At 48.3% G+C, this 19,042-nt stretch overlaps 1 protein-coding gene across 1 annotated transcript in view; it reads right to left on the bottom strand.

Moving 5' to 3' along the window:
• The window catches only part of HTT (huntingtin), a 135,269-nt gene that overhangs the window by 70,139 nt on the left and 46,088 nt on the right, over positions 1-19,042 (bottom strand). Inside the window, exons 13-27 of the mRNA XM_026486044.4 lie at positions 18,828-18,951; positions 18,446-18,564; positions 16,508-16,619; positions 16,124-16,261; positions 15,117-15,275; positions 14,930-15,027; positions 13,731-13,870; positions 12,674-12,737; positions 12,326-12,426; positions 9,529-9,675; positions 7,484-7,604; positions 6,063-6,139; positions 4,907-5,058; positions 3,757-3,959; positions 1,101-1,227 (exon numbers count right to left, since the gene is read on the bottom strand). Coding sequence (XP_026341829.2) covers positions 1,101-1,227; positions 3,757-3,959; positions 4,907-5,058; positions 6,063-6,139; positions 7,484-7,604; positions 9,529-9,675; positions 12,326-12,426; positions 12,674-12,737; positions 13,731-13,870; positions 14,930-15,027; positions 15,117-15,275; positions 16,124-16,261; positions 16,508-16,619; positions 18,446-18,564; positions 18,828-18,951 — 1,882 coding nt within the window. The remainder of the gene's footprint in view (positions 1-1,100; positions 1,228-3,756; positions 3,960-4,906; positions 5,059-6,062; positions 6,140-7,483; positions 7,605-9,528; positions 9,676-12,325; positions 12,427-12,673; positions 12,738-13,730; positions 13,871-14,929; positions 15,028-15,116; positions 15,276-16,123; positions 16,262-16,507; positions 16,620-18,445; positions 18,565-18,827; positions 18,952-19,042) is intronic.

The raw sequence follows: 19,042 nt of genomic DNA, 5'->3' as shown, positions 1-19,042 counted from the left end.
AGCAGCGTAACACTATTGACTGTCATGGTCTGGCTGTCTGTCTGCGCATCAGAGGAGCAGGCAGCTGGTGGCCTCCAGCCCCCACATGGCCTCAAAGACCCTGAGGCTCCCAGCATCGCGGCAGGGCTGAGCCTGGCCAGTGTGGCCCAGGGGCCCTGTACGCAGCAACACGCTTAGAGACTGGACAGGGCAAACATGCTGTCATGAAACCAATATTAAATGTTAAAATGCCAAGCACTAAATAAAACCATTCTCCTCGAATCTTAAAGATTTTTGACTTGGAGCCCTGAGTTTCTTTAACCCACCAGGAAGACGAGCAGGGATGTACTAAATTCCATTTGTAAGTTCGCAAGCTTTCAAAGCTGGTAAAGCTCCCTGTGGTGCTCCAGTCAGTCCTCAGAAACCAGTACTTTTCAAAAGCCTTAATGTCATGTCTCGTGGGAGAGTCACAACTGCCCCAGGTGCCGTGAGACGTGCCAACGGGTCTGGTGGGATCTTGACAACACGGGTCGCCTCCCGCTCTGCCTAAGCCCTCCTGAGCCCGCCCCTGGCAGCCAATTGGCGGAAGCCGCAGGCTCCCATGCAAACCCTGGCCCCTCCGTTCTGAGGCTCTCCCAGGTGTGGAAGCCCCTCCATGCATCTGAGTTTTTCAGGTTCCGCTTGCTCAGATGATTGTTCCCCAGTTAGCACTTCCATCTTCAGAGTCTTCACATGTCAGACCAACTCCTTCATCCGCTAGCTCTGTTCCCAGCCATCTACACTGCTCCCTGACTGAAATCGGGGTCCTTTCCACCCCTCCTCTGCAGAGAGAAGTGGGGCAGGGAGGACAGCAGGCAGGACCGCTTGTTAGGGGCCGGCGGCCCACAGACTGCCATGTGACACAGAATGACACTCAAGACTAGAATGTGGTCTGTACACATTTAGGAATTAATATTTAATATCTGAAACCATTCCAGGGAAACTCTTTCTCTGGCTTCACTGCTGTGTATTTTATTTCCAAAACCTACCAAGCTATGACATTAACCTGGGCATGAATGTGATCTCGGTGATACAGATGGCGCCCCAGCCCCGCCCCGCCCCTCCCCGTCGTCACTTCATACCTGGACTGGCTTCACTGCCTTTCTTGGGGCTCAAGGGCACAGAGGCTGGCTCTCCGGGTTCTTTCTCCTTTCCCTTCCGTCGGATGGGACTTAGAGAAGGAGGGTTTGTCAGAGACGGCAAGGCTGCCTACCAACAAAAACGAGAGTCTGTGAAGGACGCCGAACGGACACGGAAGCTGAAAGTCACATACATGGCTTCCCATTTCTTGAGCACAATGTATGCAATCATTTTTTTCTTTCAGTCCTCGTTTACAGAGCTCAGACACAGTCCATGTATCAGCTACTGTACACCACACAGCCACCACACTGGCCGGCATTGACCTAGAACTTCCTAACAGGTGCGTTGTGAATGGCCAAGGACACGAGGACCCTCAGGGAGCCAGGCGGGGCCCGCGCATCGCCCCCAGCAGCAAGCAACCAGGGCACTCTGTGGGAGCCAGGGCGTGACAAGCGGTACGAAGCAATGCTTTAAACTCCATTTATCAAATAAGGAAACAGGCTCAGAGATGAAGTAACTTAATCAACACCAAGGCTAACAAACCACACAGCTAGGAGTCCACAGACCCAGTACACAGGGCAGAGGACACGCTGTGGGAGGGGCCAGCGTGGGGGCATGGTGAGGACCCCAGGTACGTGCACAGCAGGCCCCAGCTCTGCTCCTCTCTGCGCAGTCCCAGAGAAGCAGATGGACTGGGACAAACGTCTGCCCTCAAGAGAGTGGGCTGAAGGCAGCAGGGAAAGACAGAGAGGCCAGGGCAGGGGCTGCTGCATCCAGAGCTCCTGCCAAGTGAGAAGAGCCAGACACAAGAGATCGCACGGTCCCTTCCCATGCAATGTCTGGGATGGGCAGGTCTGTAGAAACACCAAGTAGTTGGTGGCTGCCTGGAGCTGGGGGGCATGGGAGGTTTGGGGGTAACACCTAAAGGGCATAGTGTTCCTTTCTGGGCTCTAAATGGATTGTGGTGATAACCACGTGACTGTGGGCATAGTAAACCCCACAGAATCCTACACTCCAAACAGGTGAGTTGTAGGGCACAGGAACTATGCGGCAGCTAGAGGATATGAACAATGCTGTCTGAAGCAGGAGGAGGAGGGGAGGAGAGGCAGCTGGAATACTCCATCAGGCCGCCAGTTTGCACCAGAAGAATGGCAGCGAACGCATAGAAGTGTGTGTGTGTGTGTGTGTGTGTTCACCTACATGTATTTGCATGCGTGTGCGTACACGTACATGCATGTGTGCACGAGTGTATATGGGTTTTGCAAGATATTTAGCAGGGAAAACACAGGACTTGACAAGCAAAGCGAGGAGGTGTGAGACCGCCATGTTCCTAGCTGAGGAAGTACAAAGTGAGGGGAACACGGCAGGCCCGGGCAGGGGCAAGGCTGAGCAGCTCAGATTCACGCTGTGTCTGAGATCTGCGAGCCATCCAAATAGATGTATCACATGTCTCTGCACTGACGCTCCAAAGACAGAGCCAGGGTCTCTGATGTGTGAGCACCGACGACAAGCACAGACCGGACTACTCTGCCCCGCCCCATACTGGAGCCGCTGTCCACACGTGGCCATTTAAATGTAATGACAATTAAACAAAAATAGAAGTTCAGTGCCTCAGCTGCACTGGCCACGTTTCAAGTGCTCATTCGCCACGTGTGGTTAGTGGCTACTGTCCTGGCTGGTGTAGACACAGTTTTTGTTCCCATCGCTGCAGAGCTGTACTGGATGGCCCAGGAAGTATCAAGAGAGAGGCCAACCTAAGCCAGAGCCTGGAGGCCCTTTGTGGTGGGCAGAGAGATGAAACCAGGAAGTGCCCGGGCAGCAGAGGGGTGAGATAAAAACAAGAGACAACCCGGAGGCCAGTGGGAGCGACTGCACCAGGACTAGCGTGGCAGGACCGGCGTGGCGGCACCAAGGGTGAGGAGGAGAGGTGAGACAGGACCTGAGAGGTACCCACGAGACTCGAAGACTGATCTTGGCAGGAAGCACGGCTCTAGAGAGTGGTAGCCGAAAGCCGACCGGCCAGGGGTTAAAGAATCGGTGGCCGGAAGCACAGAGTCCGGGCCGGCGTCAGAGCAGCGGGAGGCACGAAGGTGTTTAGTGGGGACACATGAGTCTTCAGAAACGTTTGTAGTGACAGGGAGACCAAATGGCCGCTAAGGGAGAATGTGAAGTTAAAGAGCTTTTTCATGATGGAAGTAACCTGAGACGGAAGACACGGGAGAGCAAATAATCGGAAATAATGACAAGTGAACTCATCTATCTTAAATTCACTGTGCACACAGTTTACCATTTGTCCTGAGGTTCCTTTTGTGGGACTGTACTTCATAGAGAAGCAGAAGGACTTGCGAACGCTCCCAGGACAGCAGATGAGTTACCTAAGGCAGCAACTTCCACTCTGAGCTTTCTCGGCTAACGCTGAAAGCTAAGCATCCAGCTAGCTCTTCCCTCTTAGAGACGACAGTTTACCAAGGATGGTACCAAAAGAGCTACAAACTGGATGACACATTTTGGTGTTAAATTTAGTGTCACCGTATGAGCAATTTTGTTTGTTTAAAGCAAAAGAGAGTAAGGAAGGGGCAGACGAGTGAGCGAAGGCAGCTCTGGCGCCCAGGGGGTCACCGAGGCTGCGCCGACGCAGCTGCCCAAGTCTGAACTTACCTTTATTGCTGGTCCGGGAGCCACATCATCCAAGACGTGAGCACAGATATTAATCACCTTCAGCAGGTGGGAAAAGAGCTGCTCCACCATGGGCACCAGGGTCCGGTCACCCAGAGCTGGCCAGACCTCTTCCTGCTTGGCGGCTGCTGGGTTGGCCTCTTCTTCAGAGGTCCACGAACTTCTGAGAGATTTGGGGGCACTGGCTGTGATACGCACAATGAAGGGAACAGAAATCACTAGGGAAGCTGAGTCACTGAGACCCGCCTACTTTCAGCTGGCTGGACATCTCCACTTGGTGGTCAACCGATCTCTCCAACTCCACAGGAAACAGACTTGCACAAATGTCACCACCAGACGTTCACCCACCCAGGTTGTGCCAATCACCCCAAGCCCTCTGGACTGTTACAGCCGAAGTTCCCCTGGTGGCCACGGCCTGCTGCTCCTGCCCCTCCAGTCTCTTCTAGTCAGAGTCCTCCCCCACAGCCCACAACTGGGATCGTGTTGAGACCCTCTCACCTCGACCGCAACATGAACCTCCCAAGTGGGTTTCCCTACCTTGTCCAAGCCACGCTCAAGCCCACGGAGGGACCCTGCTGCACAGCTAGCCCCTCCGTGAGGCTCTTCCGTGACCTCCCACAGCAAACACCACAGTCCTCCTTAACGAGGTAGCAAACCCACACCCAGAGTTCAGTGGTCTTCTTCCTTGCCAGCTACATCCTCCATCCTCGTCCTCACTTGACTTACAGTCCTCAAATGCCACACAATTTTTCATGTCTCCATGCCTTCAAACAGGCTATGCCCTCTGTGTGGCCCTTTCCTGCCAACCCACAAAACCTGTTTCCTGTCCTGGTCCCCCACAGGAGTGATTACGGCCACTGTACTATTGTGTGTCACCCGCTGAATCCACAGCTGACCTGAGAACAGAGCCCACATACACTTTCTTACAGCCGTGGTGCCTGGCACGTGGTGCCTGCTAAAATGAAATTAGAAATGAGCTTCCCTGAAGCTAAGTAGGGGACTGCACAGGGCACATACCACGCCGGTCACGTTGGACGCTGACTAGAGGACTGAACCATCACTGGAGTAACGCCCCCCTGTGTGCTCACCACCCCACCCCCCTGAAGTCCCTGTTTCAGCTCAGTATCAATACCTGCGAGCAAGTTCCCGGCTAAAACCAAAGCATCCTGATGGGCTGAGAGATCCAGCGGGAACCAAGCTGACGAGAGCAAGGTGAGGATCATCGTGGCCATGCCTACAGTACAGCTCTTTCTCGACTCATCGGAGGCGCTCAGCGGGGGCACCCTGGAAGCAGACATGTGCCGGGTAAATGACAAAAATTTTAAATCAAGCAGTCCTGTCTTCTCTAATGAACCAGGAAGAAGGCATGTCACTGTCCATTTCAAACCAGCCCATAAATGATTTTACTGTTGTTAACTAACATCCTTCCAGTAAACCACAGCTTCATAAAAATCATCGAGAAATGAAACCAGGTAGCAGATCTGATTAAAACCATTGAAACTGTTTTTTATAACTTTTTAGCTTTCTCTCAATTTTGACTTAGCATATTTTACTCCAATGCCAAAGCTGCTTAGAGTCAGGTTGAGTGCTGGATCCCTGGCCAGAAAACGCAGCTGCTCAGGGAGTGCCTGTGGACAAAGGGAAGTGACCGCTCTAGACCAGAGATGCAACCCGTCCCCTCCAAGCACATGTCGGCTGTTGGCTGGCACATGCTGACACAGACAAGACATCTGCAGATTTGCTTCCAAATATGATGGTGAGTCACCAAACCTTTCCTCAGGAATCGATGCACATAATAAAAACTTACTCCTTAGTGCGGTAGGAGATTTGAAATTATTTCACAGATGCTCTTAGGGCCATCTATTGGAAGAAAATCATTTTTAAATAGAAACTGCTCATATAAGCCTAACAGTTCCTATAGCTTATCGTGACTTTGTACAACAGGTCACAGCTGATTTCAAACAAAAAATGTTTCTAAATTTCTAGTACATAGTGTAGACATTTGGTGAGAAGCCAATTAGAAACGTCTTCACAACGTATGTGAATTCTCCAAAATGAACCTACAAATGACACCCTGGAATCCCCCAAAGCACCTAAGAGCATTTGACACCCACGAGAGCTCTGTCACTAGTTTCCCACACAGCTAACAGGACAGAAGCAAGTATTCCACTGGGTACTTTTCCAAAAGGTCCTACTGATAAAAGATTTAAGAAAGACAACAGGGGGTTCCAATAGCAATGTCTGTATCACATGAGTGTAGACAACCATATGCTGAAGAAAATACGTACCCACAATGCCAACCTAAACTCCAAATGCAGACAGGGAAGGCGGCTGAAAGGAGACACAGAGCTTCGCAGCATCCAAACTAAAGGAGAAAAGATAGTAAAATCACACCCATGCACAAAATGCGTTTATTAAATTGAACCTCCTTTCACCTTTCATAAAAAGTACAAACAATGAGAACATAATCGAGGTCTGTGTCTAACGATATCTGCCCTGCCATGGTACCAATTCATCCTTCAAAGACAGAGAGGGGCATGGGAAACACAGGCTCTAAGGAAGGCCCATCGTATGCCGTGAAGATAGGCCCACAGCTGGTGCAGCCCTTCCGCTCAGAATGGCAACAGTCCGCGTCCCCTCTCTGCCCGGAGCGCCCTTCCTCCCCACCCGTCCATCTCCTGACCAGACAGCAGGGACAGGGGCAAGGACCCTCTTTGTGTTTACATCCCAAGCCTACAACAGTGCCCAACACATGGAAGCCACAATAAATACAAATAAGTGAAGTTTATGATATTTTAAACAAATCAAGGGAAGACCAAACTAGAGAGGACAAACAATATTTAGGTTTAAAAGGCACTTATGTACTTATCAAGATGGCCTAATCCTAACTGTCGGCGTTTTCTACAACAGGTAAGCATTTCTCTGTCACATAAAATAAGTGACAAGGTTTAACCTAGTCATCAGCAAATTAATACTACTTTGTATAATATTCTTTACTTCTGATTATAAAAGTTACGCTTGTTCATTTTAGAAAATCTGTAAATATCCGAAAAATATAAAGAAGGAAACAGAGATCACAGCTCGAAAATTCATTTTGGCCATTTTCTGCTGGTCACCTTCCTGAGTACATAAGAGAGGTACACGTGTGGAGAGGACTTCCTGACAGAGACCAGACGACACGCAAGCACACTCCCACTCGGCCACTCTGTAGCACTAAAAATGTGCCCCGAAGCCCATGCTAACGGGTGTGTAAGAAATACGAGCTTCGTCAGAATCAGGATTTAATCATTGTGCATTCTTGGACGTCACGGTCCTTTTCCGACGTCAGAGTCAGAGAAAACGATACAAGTAAGTACAAACACCTTTGCTGGCGTTTCTGGTCTCTTCCCCTTAGTGTCCATCCCACATCACGAAGTCAGTTATATCGGAGCCATTCTGAACTTCTGACACATCACCAATTCACATCATGGCAGTTTTTATGTTCATTTTTATGTCTTCCTGTATTGGCTGAGTTTTCTTACAATGAGCATGTATTACTTTAGTTATCAGGGAAAAAAGAATAGCTGTGCAGGTCTCCATCAGAGGATATCAAGACTCCATCCGCGGAAGCACAGCGCAGAGCGAGCTCTCACACGGCAGCTCACTGCGAAGAACCGGTGGCAGGAGCTCCCCAGACTCAATTTTGGGAAGGCCAGCCCAGGACACTTACTGTGAGCGCGCGTGTGGTGGATGTGACCAGTTCGCGGGAAACCGCTGCAATGACCCGAGAGAGGTTGTTTTCCACGGTGACATCCGTCATGTTCGGCAGTAAGTTATAGCCTCTGTATATTCTAACGAGAAAAACATGGAGACTTAAAATCTATTAAAGCATATGATACTTCCGAAATTCAAACGGCATTTCTAAGTTTAAGATTAAGGCCTCTAAAGGGTTCTAGCAGTCTTGACTTTGACGTGAAAGACAGACGGGAAGTGAACCCGGGCACCGCAGTGGTGGCAGGAAGTCCCCTCCTGGCCCCAGCCCACCCCGAACACCCACACCTCGGCACCCCTGCAGTGCTCTCCCGCCACAGCCTCGCAGCCACCTCTCCACACATCCAAAGTACCCGTTGTTCAAACTTTTCAGTTGAAAGAAATCCTTGAAGCTACTCCCGATTCCAGGAAAGACAAATGTGCTCGTCGCACTACAGGGCTCACGGCGCTGCCCGACACCGCACTCACGGTACGTGCCGGTTTCAACCCCTTGCTGAAGTACGGATCTGAGTCCCCAGCCCTATCCGCAGAGCACAAGCAGGACTGGTGCTGGATTCACTTTTGAATCACTCAGTGTCCTCAGAACCCAACAACAAAACTCATAAGACTTCTTGTCTTCCCACATCAATTCTCAAACAGCTGGCAGCTAAGGTGCCAACAGCACTGCACGGCCGGCCCTGGAGCTTTCCACGCAAGAAGCAAAGCAACACAGCCAACGTCCGAGGCCAGCCTGAGTCTGAAACTGGGAAGACTTTCAAAGTCGTAGTGAGCAACCAATTTTAATGCGGTATCATAATCATCTCTGCTGGCGTCTTCTGAAATGACGCTCAGAAACAGCAATTTACCCTAAGGTTGTTCAACTCCTGATAATGAGACACTGTTACGCTGCTTTTGCTTATTTTAAAGGAATATTTACCCCGAATCTTCTCCGAGAGAAGAAAAGTCCACTTCTTATGTTTAAAAAAAGGGAATTCTCTGAGAAAGTTATTTCCATGTGTTTTTTATTTAATTTTTTTTAAAGATTTTATTTATTTATTTGACAGAGATAGAGACAGCCAGCGAGAGAGGGAACACAAGCAGGGGGAGTGGGAGAGGAAGAAGCAGGCTCCTAGCGGAGGAGCCTGATGTGGGGCTCGATCCCAGAACGCCGGGATCACGCCCTGAGCCGAAGGCAGACGCTTAACCGCTGTGCCACCCAGGTGCCCCTCCATGCATTTTTTAAAGCAATCTTTGTGTGAGAAGAGATGGTATCTATTGAGCAACAACGTCCAAATCTGATAAGCTGAGTTCCAAATTCACAACAGAAGCATCAAGCAAACATCTCAGCCTTGACATCTAAGCTTTTTTAAAAAATTGCCACTAACAAAAAGGAGAGCTACATATAAAACTCATTTTTAAAATAACAGTTAAAGCACAGAGAGTTAAAACTGCATGACAGTCCTTTATGATCACTTCTGCAGCCTTCTCTGCTAACTCAAATGCGAAAGAATGACTGTTTCATTAAAGCATTTCTGGGCTAACGACTTCCACTGCCTGAGACCCGACGAGAGCGGGCTGTGTAATGGCAACGGCATTTAAAAGCTTCTCACAGCACCCGTGAACAGTAGTAACTGCACTGCCCTGCACGACTGGACAACCCTAATAACACTGCCCAGTCCCCTAAAAGTCGGGGCGATGACATAACCACACCATACCCTTCACTGGCAACGCAAAGTGAGAAAGTTACCGTACATGTTTTTAGATAAGACACAGCATAAGCATCACACACAAAAATACACTTATGAGTACGTGGCTGGTAATGAGTGGCTTAGGAGATTCATGAAGTCCTTGCTATGACCACAGCAGAGCTTACTAACTGAAGATGGGCGGCGAATCCCAGAAAGGACACCCTACCAAAGGAGACCACCTACGCAAACGCCCTCACCTGAAGCTTTTTCTCTAGAAAGCACGATATGTGAGGAAAGCCCCCCACCCATGGCGTCAGGACGCACACGGTGCCCGTACCTGGTGATGGTGCTGACGGAGAAGTGAGATGGAGGCTGCGTCTCGTGCATGAGGAGCTTCAGGTAAACACTGCTTTGGTCTCTCGCCACAGCCACGACGGGGTCAGCTTGTCCTTGGTCACACTTATAAAACAGCTTCGGGACAAGCCTAACGTAGAAGTAAAGTGTATTTACTGACGGAAGTCTCTGAAACTCCCCTGTGATGCCCCACCCTTCTCCGTCGAGGTGGTGAAGCCTGAAGCACAGTCTAGCCACAAAACAGCACCTCCCTCCTTCGGGGGGGCCTCCAGCACAGCGGAGCGGGGCTGCCGGTCCCAGGACCAATCATCCACACACCAGTCACACCAACCCTGAAATAACTAGGTGCTATACTTCCTTTCTGTCTGCTGTAGAATTAAGTACGTTTCTCTGCAGCTAATGAAGTGCTTTGATTTAAAGTTCTCTCTCTAGTCCTCTTGAGCAAGATGAACAAGCACATGAAGCCACTGTCCGTGGGAAGTACTGAGCTCAGAGGAGATCCAACGCCAGGGGCCGGCCTTTCCTCGCTTTTGCAATTCTGCCTGCAAAACCATCCCACACACTCCCAGATGGCAAAGCTCCAGTGGACGTCCCTCACAAATCTAAACTCCACTCAAAAGCAGAACGCAGGCAACATTTCCTAAAAGAACAGAAGGGCTCGTTTGCAATCGACAGTGCATGTCCCGCCTGAGTTAAGGATACACTTGAGGACACCGGTCGAAATTCTTAGAAACAATCAACTATTTCATCACATTGGTTTGCAAACCCCAGTATCTTTAATTAAAATCTCTCTTCTGTGGAGATATGGTCATAGGGACAACTTTTTTCTAAAGTAAAATAAATGGCTATCATTTGCGAAGTGGTAAAGGTCCAAAACCGTTGATTAGGCAAGTCATATTAACCCAGTTAAGTGCACAAAAAGGTACACCTCACAAGTAATCTAAGAAATATGCAAACAACATTGAAAACAGAAAAGATATACATCAAAATGGAACTTTGGTTTTGAGTAGTTTGATCACAGAGATTTTTATTTCCTATTTTATATTTTCCCTAAATTTTGTTCAGTAAATATGTGTTACTTTTAAAAGATAAGTTATTTTTAAAAGAAATACCAATTTCTGCCTCAATAACTGATACATATTTAACTTTTTTTGAAATTTTTTTTGGTGAAAAGAATCGGGCACAATCATATTCTGGCTACTAAGAGTAGAGACTGATAAGTTTCTGGAGAGCAATTTCACAGGAAGTACCAAAACTCATAAAAAATCCACTTCTAGGGACTGACCCAAAAGAAATGAGAACATATGTTCACACGATGTCTTGTGGGCAAATGTTCAGCCAGCACAATTCATAGTAGCCAAAGAAAGTGGAAGTAGTATCAATGATCTGATGACTGAATAAAAAAAACACGGCGTCACCCCTGTAACGGAGTACTATGTATGCGGCAATAAAAGGAACGCACTCTAGGGGCGCCTGGGTAGCACAGCGGTTAAGCGTCTGCCTTCGGCTCAGGGCGTGATCCCGGCGTTCTGGGATCGAGCCCCACATCAGGCTCCTCCGCTAGGAGCCTGCTTCTTCCTCTCCCACTCCCCCTGCTTGTGTTCCCTCTCTCGCTGGCTGTCTCTATCTCTGTCAAATAAATAAAATCTTTAAAAAAAAAAAAAAAAAAAAGGAACGCACTCCGGGTACATACGACAGGATGGACGAACCTTGAAAACTAAGGGGAAAAAGCCAGACACAAAAGTCCATCTACTATATGATCCCAACAAAATGTCCAGACAAGGAAGTGGATTCGTGATTGCACGTGGACACAAGGGAGCTTTCTGGGGTAATGGAAATGTTCTAAAACTGGGATCGTGGGGGATATTTCCACAAATCTGTCAGTTTACTACAAATCATTAAATTGTACACTTAAAATGAGTGAATGTTAAGGGATATAAAGTCATACTTCAGTAAAGCTATGAAAAATTAAAAAACAAAAAACAAAACAACAAAAAAAACAACATCAGAAAGCTTGGCCTAGTAACGCAATTTCCAGGAATTAATTCTAAGAAAAAAAATGTATATATAAACATTTGTGTATAACAATATTCATGAGCATAACCCATTATCTAAGTCAAAGAAAACTTAATATCCAACCAAATAATATTTACATAGAAGTTTATCACAACTACAGAATAAAGTACTGGCCACTAACTACAATTTCTTTTTCTGAAACAGTACGTACAGCCTTCACTGATCTCACTCTGTATGACACATCGCGCACCGCAGTACAAACACATAAGCCGATCTTAACACAGGGTAGTGCTCTAGACACCACTGGCGGTCGGTCACAGGGTTTTCCTCAGTAGAGTCTGATCACAGGAAGATGTAATAACATATTACGTGGAAATGACGAGATCACAAAACCGCACGCACACTTGGTCCCAATGCCAAAGAAGAGACTCGTACACAGGATACACCTCAACACATTCACAGTGACTATGTCCCGTGGCAGAACCGAAGGCGAGTTCTATCTTCTTAGCACTCTTCTCTATATTTCAAACTTTGACAATGAAAGTGCATCACTTTTACATTAGGAGGCGAGCCCTGTTTTCACTCTCACTTTAGACTCCTGCGTGGTAAACGGTATCTTTTCTGATAGTTTCAGAGGAGCTGGAAGTGAGCGCCCAGATTCTGGGGATGCTGACCTACTCTCTGGATGACCCAGCTCCCCACCTCCTACCATTTAGCGCCTCCACCAAGAAAGTGAGCAAAGAGAGAAAAGGCGTGCTGAATACCTCATCAGTGCTGCTGCAGCAACGTGCCGCACCCTGGGGTCCTCGTCCCCGAGCAGATGGATGACGACATCATGCAGCACTCGTTCTTGCAGTTTTAAAAGCTTCAGAGAGAAGGATAACAAAAATTGATATGTCTGTCTTTAACCCAATTTCAGGTAAGATATTTTGGAAGGCCAATGAGGAAGAACTCATGATCACTAGTCTTAAATTCATACACACAATCATGACTGTCACGACCTGAATCGCAGAGTCCTTCTAGAACAGAGCGCACTCAGAGGAGACCCACAGCCCTGGGAAAGCGCAACTCCTGGAAGTTACGACGCGGCCTCACAAAAATGAAGTGCTTACCCCTGTGTAATGATGGGCCCCTCTGTGCAGGTTTTCTGCTTTTGCCTCCAAAAAGCTCACCAACCTAACAAAAGAACATTTTTAACACGAAACAATTTAGTGACTCCACAGACATCCACCGTCGGCCTGCACGACCCTGACAGACAGGACACAGAAAAAGGCGGCTCTGGAGGGGGCTGGTCCAGCCGCCCAGGAAGGCCGGCGAGGGAGCACTTCCTCAGACCCACAGAAGGACGAAGGTTTTTAAGTAAGTAGACTTCACATTCCTCTCCTCATTTCAGATCAGTAAACCGTTTTCTTCAAAATAAATACCAAGATCTATTACTGCGAAAGACTCCAAGTGGCCTCAGAGTGAGCTCAGCCACCAGGGAAGGTGAGGGCGGACTGTGGGGAGGGGCCGCACTGCCTCGGGCAGATTCCCCCCCCCACCCCAGGGTCCTTCCCAGCGGGTGGAGCTGAGAGCAACCCCTCGTTCACAGAGATGTTCTGAGGGAGAAAGAAACTAACCACAACAACTCAGGGCACTAGCCCTGGGCCTGGCACATAACAAGCACTTTATAATAGTGGCTTAAAAAACACCCAAATGCCTGGATAATAAAAGAAATTTCCCCTTCTAAAAGAAAGCACTAAAAGAAAACATCTTAAACCAAACTTACTCTTAGAAAATGAAAAAGGCATCAAGTTATTTTTTAATTGCAATGAAGTACAGACGGCCGTCTGACCTAAGTTCAGTATAATGAGGAGGACATTCCTTTTGTACATACAAGCAGGAGTGATGCAAGTCCAAGCGCTCTTATTCCCACCATCCAGAATGCTCAGATGACTGAGAACACCAGAAAGATCTACTCCTCCGCCCGTATTTTAAAATCCCAAGCACAGAGCAAGCTGAGGAGGAAACCAGCATCAGCTCTCCATGCTGCCCAGATTCCCAACTCACAGGTTACTTGAAGACCACCACGAATCAGTACTTGGTGACTGACCCAGGCCTTTCAATTCCTGGTTCAAACTCCCGAGCTGCTTTGGTTTACGGACCTCACGAACCTGATTCATCACTTACCTAAAGTCAATCTCTGCAAGAGTTTCCAAAAGCTCCGTCCTCACCAGCCAGTAGGAACTATCCCTCAGGGTCAGCACGTCGGTGATCAGCTGTAGTCCCAGCTCACTATAGCTACTGCTGCAGAGACTCATGACACAGTGCTGGAAGACAAGGCCACCGTGGGACGGCGTCGGGGTCAGCCCCGGCCGTCGCTGCCTCCTGACAGTTATGACATCACGCCTCCACACACCCATTTCCTCTTCTTCTAACCACAGCAGGGATGCTGCACTTGTCCCACATCTCTCAGAAATGTCGTTAACTCTAGTTTAAAACTAAATGTGTCCCTTCCACATCACTTTCTTTCTTCCTCCTGCTGTTGTCTTGGTCGTGGCCTCTACTCCCAGACACCAATCCTCGACCATGGATCAGGGCTAAACCACTCCATTCTAAAACCAGTCTCAGACCCGGGGCTGACAGGGGACCCATGCCCTTTGCTACGCGCCATGTACTCCGCGGCCCCCCGCGACGGCACAGCCCCTGTGGCTGCGCCCTTCCCGCCCCTCCACGCACACACGGGCACTTCCACACAGCGGACGCGAGCGGACTCGGGGCCAGCAACCCGCTGTGCTCCCGGAGAGACAGACCGACTGAAATAACATTTCGAACTAAGGAACAATTCTGGCCATGAAATTTTGAAAAGGGAAGGTATCCTATTCATTTGACAATTGTTGGGTTTTGGCTTTGATTTTTACTGGTTAATCTTTACTCTTGTTGATTGGCCAGCTGAGATTTACAGACCAGCTGATCTACAAAGGTTCACGCCGCCACGTAAAGGCTGGAGGCGCTGCAGGGACACAACACAGAGGTCACTAAATAATCTCGCGGCTCCCCTTGACTCAGTGCTCTATGGCCTGAGAGCGCCGGTGGTGTTTAATTCAACAGGTTTTAGTCTTCATGCTGGCACAGTATATTTCTAAACAGACCCTTGAGAAAAAGGAACATTTCGAACAAACACTCTGAGTATTGAAATACACTGTACTAAACAAACCTTTACTGGTTATGCTTTCTTTCTGCAGCGGACTGGTGGACACATACATGTTTACTATTGTTTATAGCTTCAGAATGTCTAGGACTACTTAGTATTGAGCCCAATTTTAATTATAACAATGGTAAAATCTCCACCAATCAAAGAATTCATTTCCACAAAAGATTATGCTTACCCTCACAGCTGTACAAGCCAACTTGCAAGTCACAGAAGATTCATCCTTCAAAGTTTTCTGCAGCAAAGGAATGCAGTCCGCCAGAGAAAATGTATTTCCTGACCAGAAGAGCAAACAGCAAGTGCCTTTACGTAAACTTGAACTTGGGAATTCTACCTAGAAAATACACTGAAAACTCCGCCGTTACCTGTCAGGGCCCTGACGGTGCCCATCCAGTCTCCCACTTGGAAGCGGGACCTGCTGAGGATGGAAGAGATGAGGGTCCCACACAGAACGGCCGTGGCTCCTCTGACCTGGGGGTCTCCGTGATCGATGTAGCTCAGGATGTCTGACACGTACTGCTCCTCTGCAGAGATAAATTGCCCGGCCACTGTACAAGCCCCTACCATCAACTTTCTAATTCAGAATAAAAGCTTCATTCTCAGGAGAGAGAAAAAAAAAAAGGTGGGGGGACAATCCAAATCTAGAAGAGACTTGAATATAGCCATGAGTGGTAGAAAAAAATACTATGGGGTTTAAGGATTCTAGATTCATCATAGCCTTGATATCACTTCAACACAATAGATGTTCTGGATTATAATTCCAGGTTGCCAGCCAATAATCAAAATTCCAAGATTTCACTTCAAAAAAAAAAAAAAGATTAGAGAAACTCAAACTAGTCCACACTTACCTAATACGAATTCAAAAACACAAGTGTGTCCCCTCGCCCACAGAAAGGGAGAGAACGCGGGAGGGTAATTTTAGAAGGGCGCTTCCTCCCCCATTTACTCCAACATGAGAGTGTGTCCCAGAGCCTGTGCTACAGGAGCCTGGATCTGCTGCTGCTCGTCTCGGGTCCCACTTGTCTGAGTGTGAACATCTGGCCTGGCTGAGTGTGACCCAAAGCAATTTTGATTATACACAATTTGTGCCTTTGGTATAAATCTAATATGTATGTAAAGTGGCCCTTATGTTCCCACATACCTACTGTGTCGTCATGTGTGTTTAAACTAAACAACACATCTACAGGGAGCCCAAAACGCGAAAAACACTACCATTTATGTGTTTTACATGGAGCTACAGCAAAGTTCAAAAATAACACAAATTAACTCAAAAAACATATCACTCTAAACTAAAACAGCCAAGATGGCTTGAAACAGTTTTTTTTGAAGTAACGATTAAACACGAGGGATGAGCCGTGACCTTGTAACATACCAGGGTACTCCACGGTGTCAAGAGGTACTTTATAAAGTTTGCTGAAGAAAGATTCAGGATGAAGGGCCACAGCAGCTCCCACACAGCTGAGTGCCAGCGCCTTCACACTGACCCTCACGTCCCTGTCCGGAACCAACACTGCAAGGAAACCACCGTGGTCACCTTCAAAGCAGTAAACATTTAGTTTCCACAGAAACAAAACTAGACCCAGTAACCCAGCTCCCCCAACATCCCCGCTCTTCTCCCATCAGTCAGTGAAAACTGCCACTCACCCCAGACTCTACTCCCTCCCTCTGCTATGGCAATGAGGCGCGAATCAGTCACCAAGTTGACCTTGAGACCTAGGTATTTCCTTCAGCTCTGTACCTGACTCTCTATACTTACCATTTTTTTCCCCGGTCAGCAAAAACGAAGCAGACAGAAGGCGGACACAGTGCACAAGAGGGACAGAATCATCATCAGTAGACTGTCCTATGTCACCTTTGATCCGGCAAGGCTACAGCAAAGAAAGTAACACTTGTTCATCTTAGAATCAAGGAACCAATACATTCACTCAGTAGTGTGCTCAACAAACAGAACTGGAACAGCATTTATGCCACATGCTGGGGACACAGAGATGCCCATCTTTGTCACACACAAGACTGGCCTCACAGATCACAGTGGAGTAGAGTCAGAGTGGTCAGAGGCAGCTAGGCCACAGGGTCAAGTGGGTGGTGGCAGGGATGAGCTCAGTGTGCAGGGAGGGCACGCTGGAGAGAAGGCAACTGGGAGCTGGCACTCAGGAAAGGCGGCTCGGGAAAGGACAGCATAAGCCACCATCTACAGGACAAGCGCAAGCTATTTAGGCACAGGCAAGAGCCCTGCGAATGCCCAGAGCTGAGAGGGAACAGACCTGGCTGGAGTGGGACCTGGAAGGAGGTGTGGGGGCTGCAGGACGACTGAACATCTACAGAGGGACTAAGTACAAAACTGTTTCCTGCCCTAAAGGAATTTTTTTTTTAAGATTTTATTTATTTGTCAGAGAGTGAGCACAAGCAGGGGGAGTGGTAGAGGCAAAAGGAGAAGCAGGCTCCCTGTTGAGCAAGGAGCTCAATGCGGGACTCGATCCCAGGACCCTGGGATCATGACCTGAGCCGAAGGCAGACATACGAATGACCAGTAAGCACATGAAAAGATGTCCCACATCACTCACCATTAGGGAAATGCAAGTCAAAACCAAATGATATACAACCTCACTCCCAGTAGGATGACTACTCTCGAAAAAGACCAGAAAATGACAAGCCCTGGCGAGGATGTGGGAAAACCGGAACCCTGTGCACGGCTGGTGGGATCGCAGGCTGGTGCGGCTGGTGCAGCTGCTGTGGAAAACGGTGCGAGGGGTCCTCAGAAAAACCTACAACTGGAACTACCATAGGACCCTGAAATTCCACTTCTGGGTGTATATCCAAGAGAACGGAGAGCAGGGTTTGAAGAGACGCCTGCGCCCTCACGTTCACAGCAGCATCATTCCCAGCAGCCAAAAGGCAGAAGTAACCCAAGTGTCCATCATCAGATGAACAGGAAAAGAAAATGGGGTCCACCTGCACAGTGCGATACTCTTCAGTGTCAGCGAATCCTGTCAGGGAATCCTGACACCTGTTACAACATGGATGAACCCTGAGGACATTACACCCAGCGAAATACGCCAGTCACAAAAGAACAAATACCACGTGGTTCCACCTGTACGCGCTTCCTAGAATAGTCACAGCCACAGAGACACAAAGTAGATGGTGGGAGCCAGGGGCTGGGAGGAGGGAGCAATGGGGAGTTAGAGGTTAATGCGGACAGAGTTTCAATCTGGGAAGAGGAAAAGAGTTCTGGAGATGGAGGGTGGTGATGGCCGCACGATGTGAATGCACTTATGCCACTGAGCTACCCACTTCGCAACAGTTACGATGGCGAACTTTCTATGTATTTTACCACCATAAACAAACAAATGCATAATTCAATGAATAAAACCAAGAAATGCTGTCAGACAGTGGAAGACCATCAAATGAATGGCCCAAGAAATCAGGTGAAGTAGCAATCAGTGTGAGACAGAGCTGTCTGGGAAGGACTCTCAAGGGGGCAGAACTTCAGGCAATTCTCCAGGATCTGGGTTGTACCCGGAGAGGCAGAAAAGAAGAGCACACCTAGGAAGGGGTCACTATTTAAGGCGAAAGAGCTGAGCAGAAGCTCAGAGATGGGAAAACTAGAAGCAAGGCACGCGGACAGCAGCCACAGTGATCTCAAACACTCACACGAGCTCAGAATGCCGAGTGGCCTCATGCCTAAATATCTCACCTTGTTTTCTTGATCTCCTGGCTCAGCAGCTTCATCTCTGGAGACAAATTTATCTACACTGCTGTCAGAGGGCTGCCTGCTGTGGCCCATGCTTTTCAATAAATGTGCTTGCTGAAGGGCTTCAAAATCAGAGAAATCGAGATTGAGTGACAAGTTTCCAATTAAAAAAACCAGTATTCATATTTATACAAAGTCCACATGAAAGTACAGGATTTAGATCAAGAACAAGGACAGTCATTCCTCAACTGACCTTCCTCATTCGTTATTTACAACTCCGAAGACAAAGCTACCCAAAGATTTCTTCTTGGAAGCTAAGGTAAAACTGAGACTGTCAGGGCTGAGAACAAGACCAGTCCACACCGCACTGCTGAAGTCCACATACCAACTGAAGAGTTTCTGAACGCATCTGCGTCTTCATCCGGGTGAATGCCCGTGGCTTCCTCATCCTCGTCCTGCGGCTGTCCGATCTGCACCCCCGAATACTGGCTGTCGGCACCATCTAACACCTGCATGGTTCGAGAGGGGCTGGTGAGGGCTCTGAAGGGACATCACCACGGGACAGGCTCTCCAACATGGAAAGGCAAAGGCAGAAATCAC

Source organism: Ursus arctos, unplaced genomic scaffold (genome assembly GCF_023065955.2).
Source record: "Ursus arctos isolate Adak ecotype North America unplaced genomic scaffold, UrsArc2.0 scaffold_9, whole genome shotgun sequence".
In the NCBI taxonomy this organism is placed as follows: Eukaryota; Metazoa; Chordata; class Mammalia; order Carnivora; family Ursidae; genus Ursus; species Ursus arctos.
This window is presented reverse-complemented; position numbering and strand designations above follow the sequence as displayed.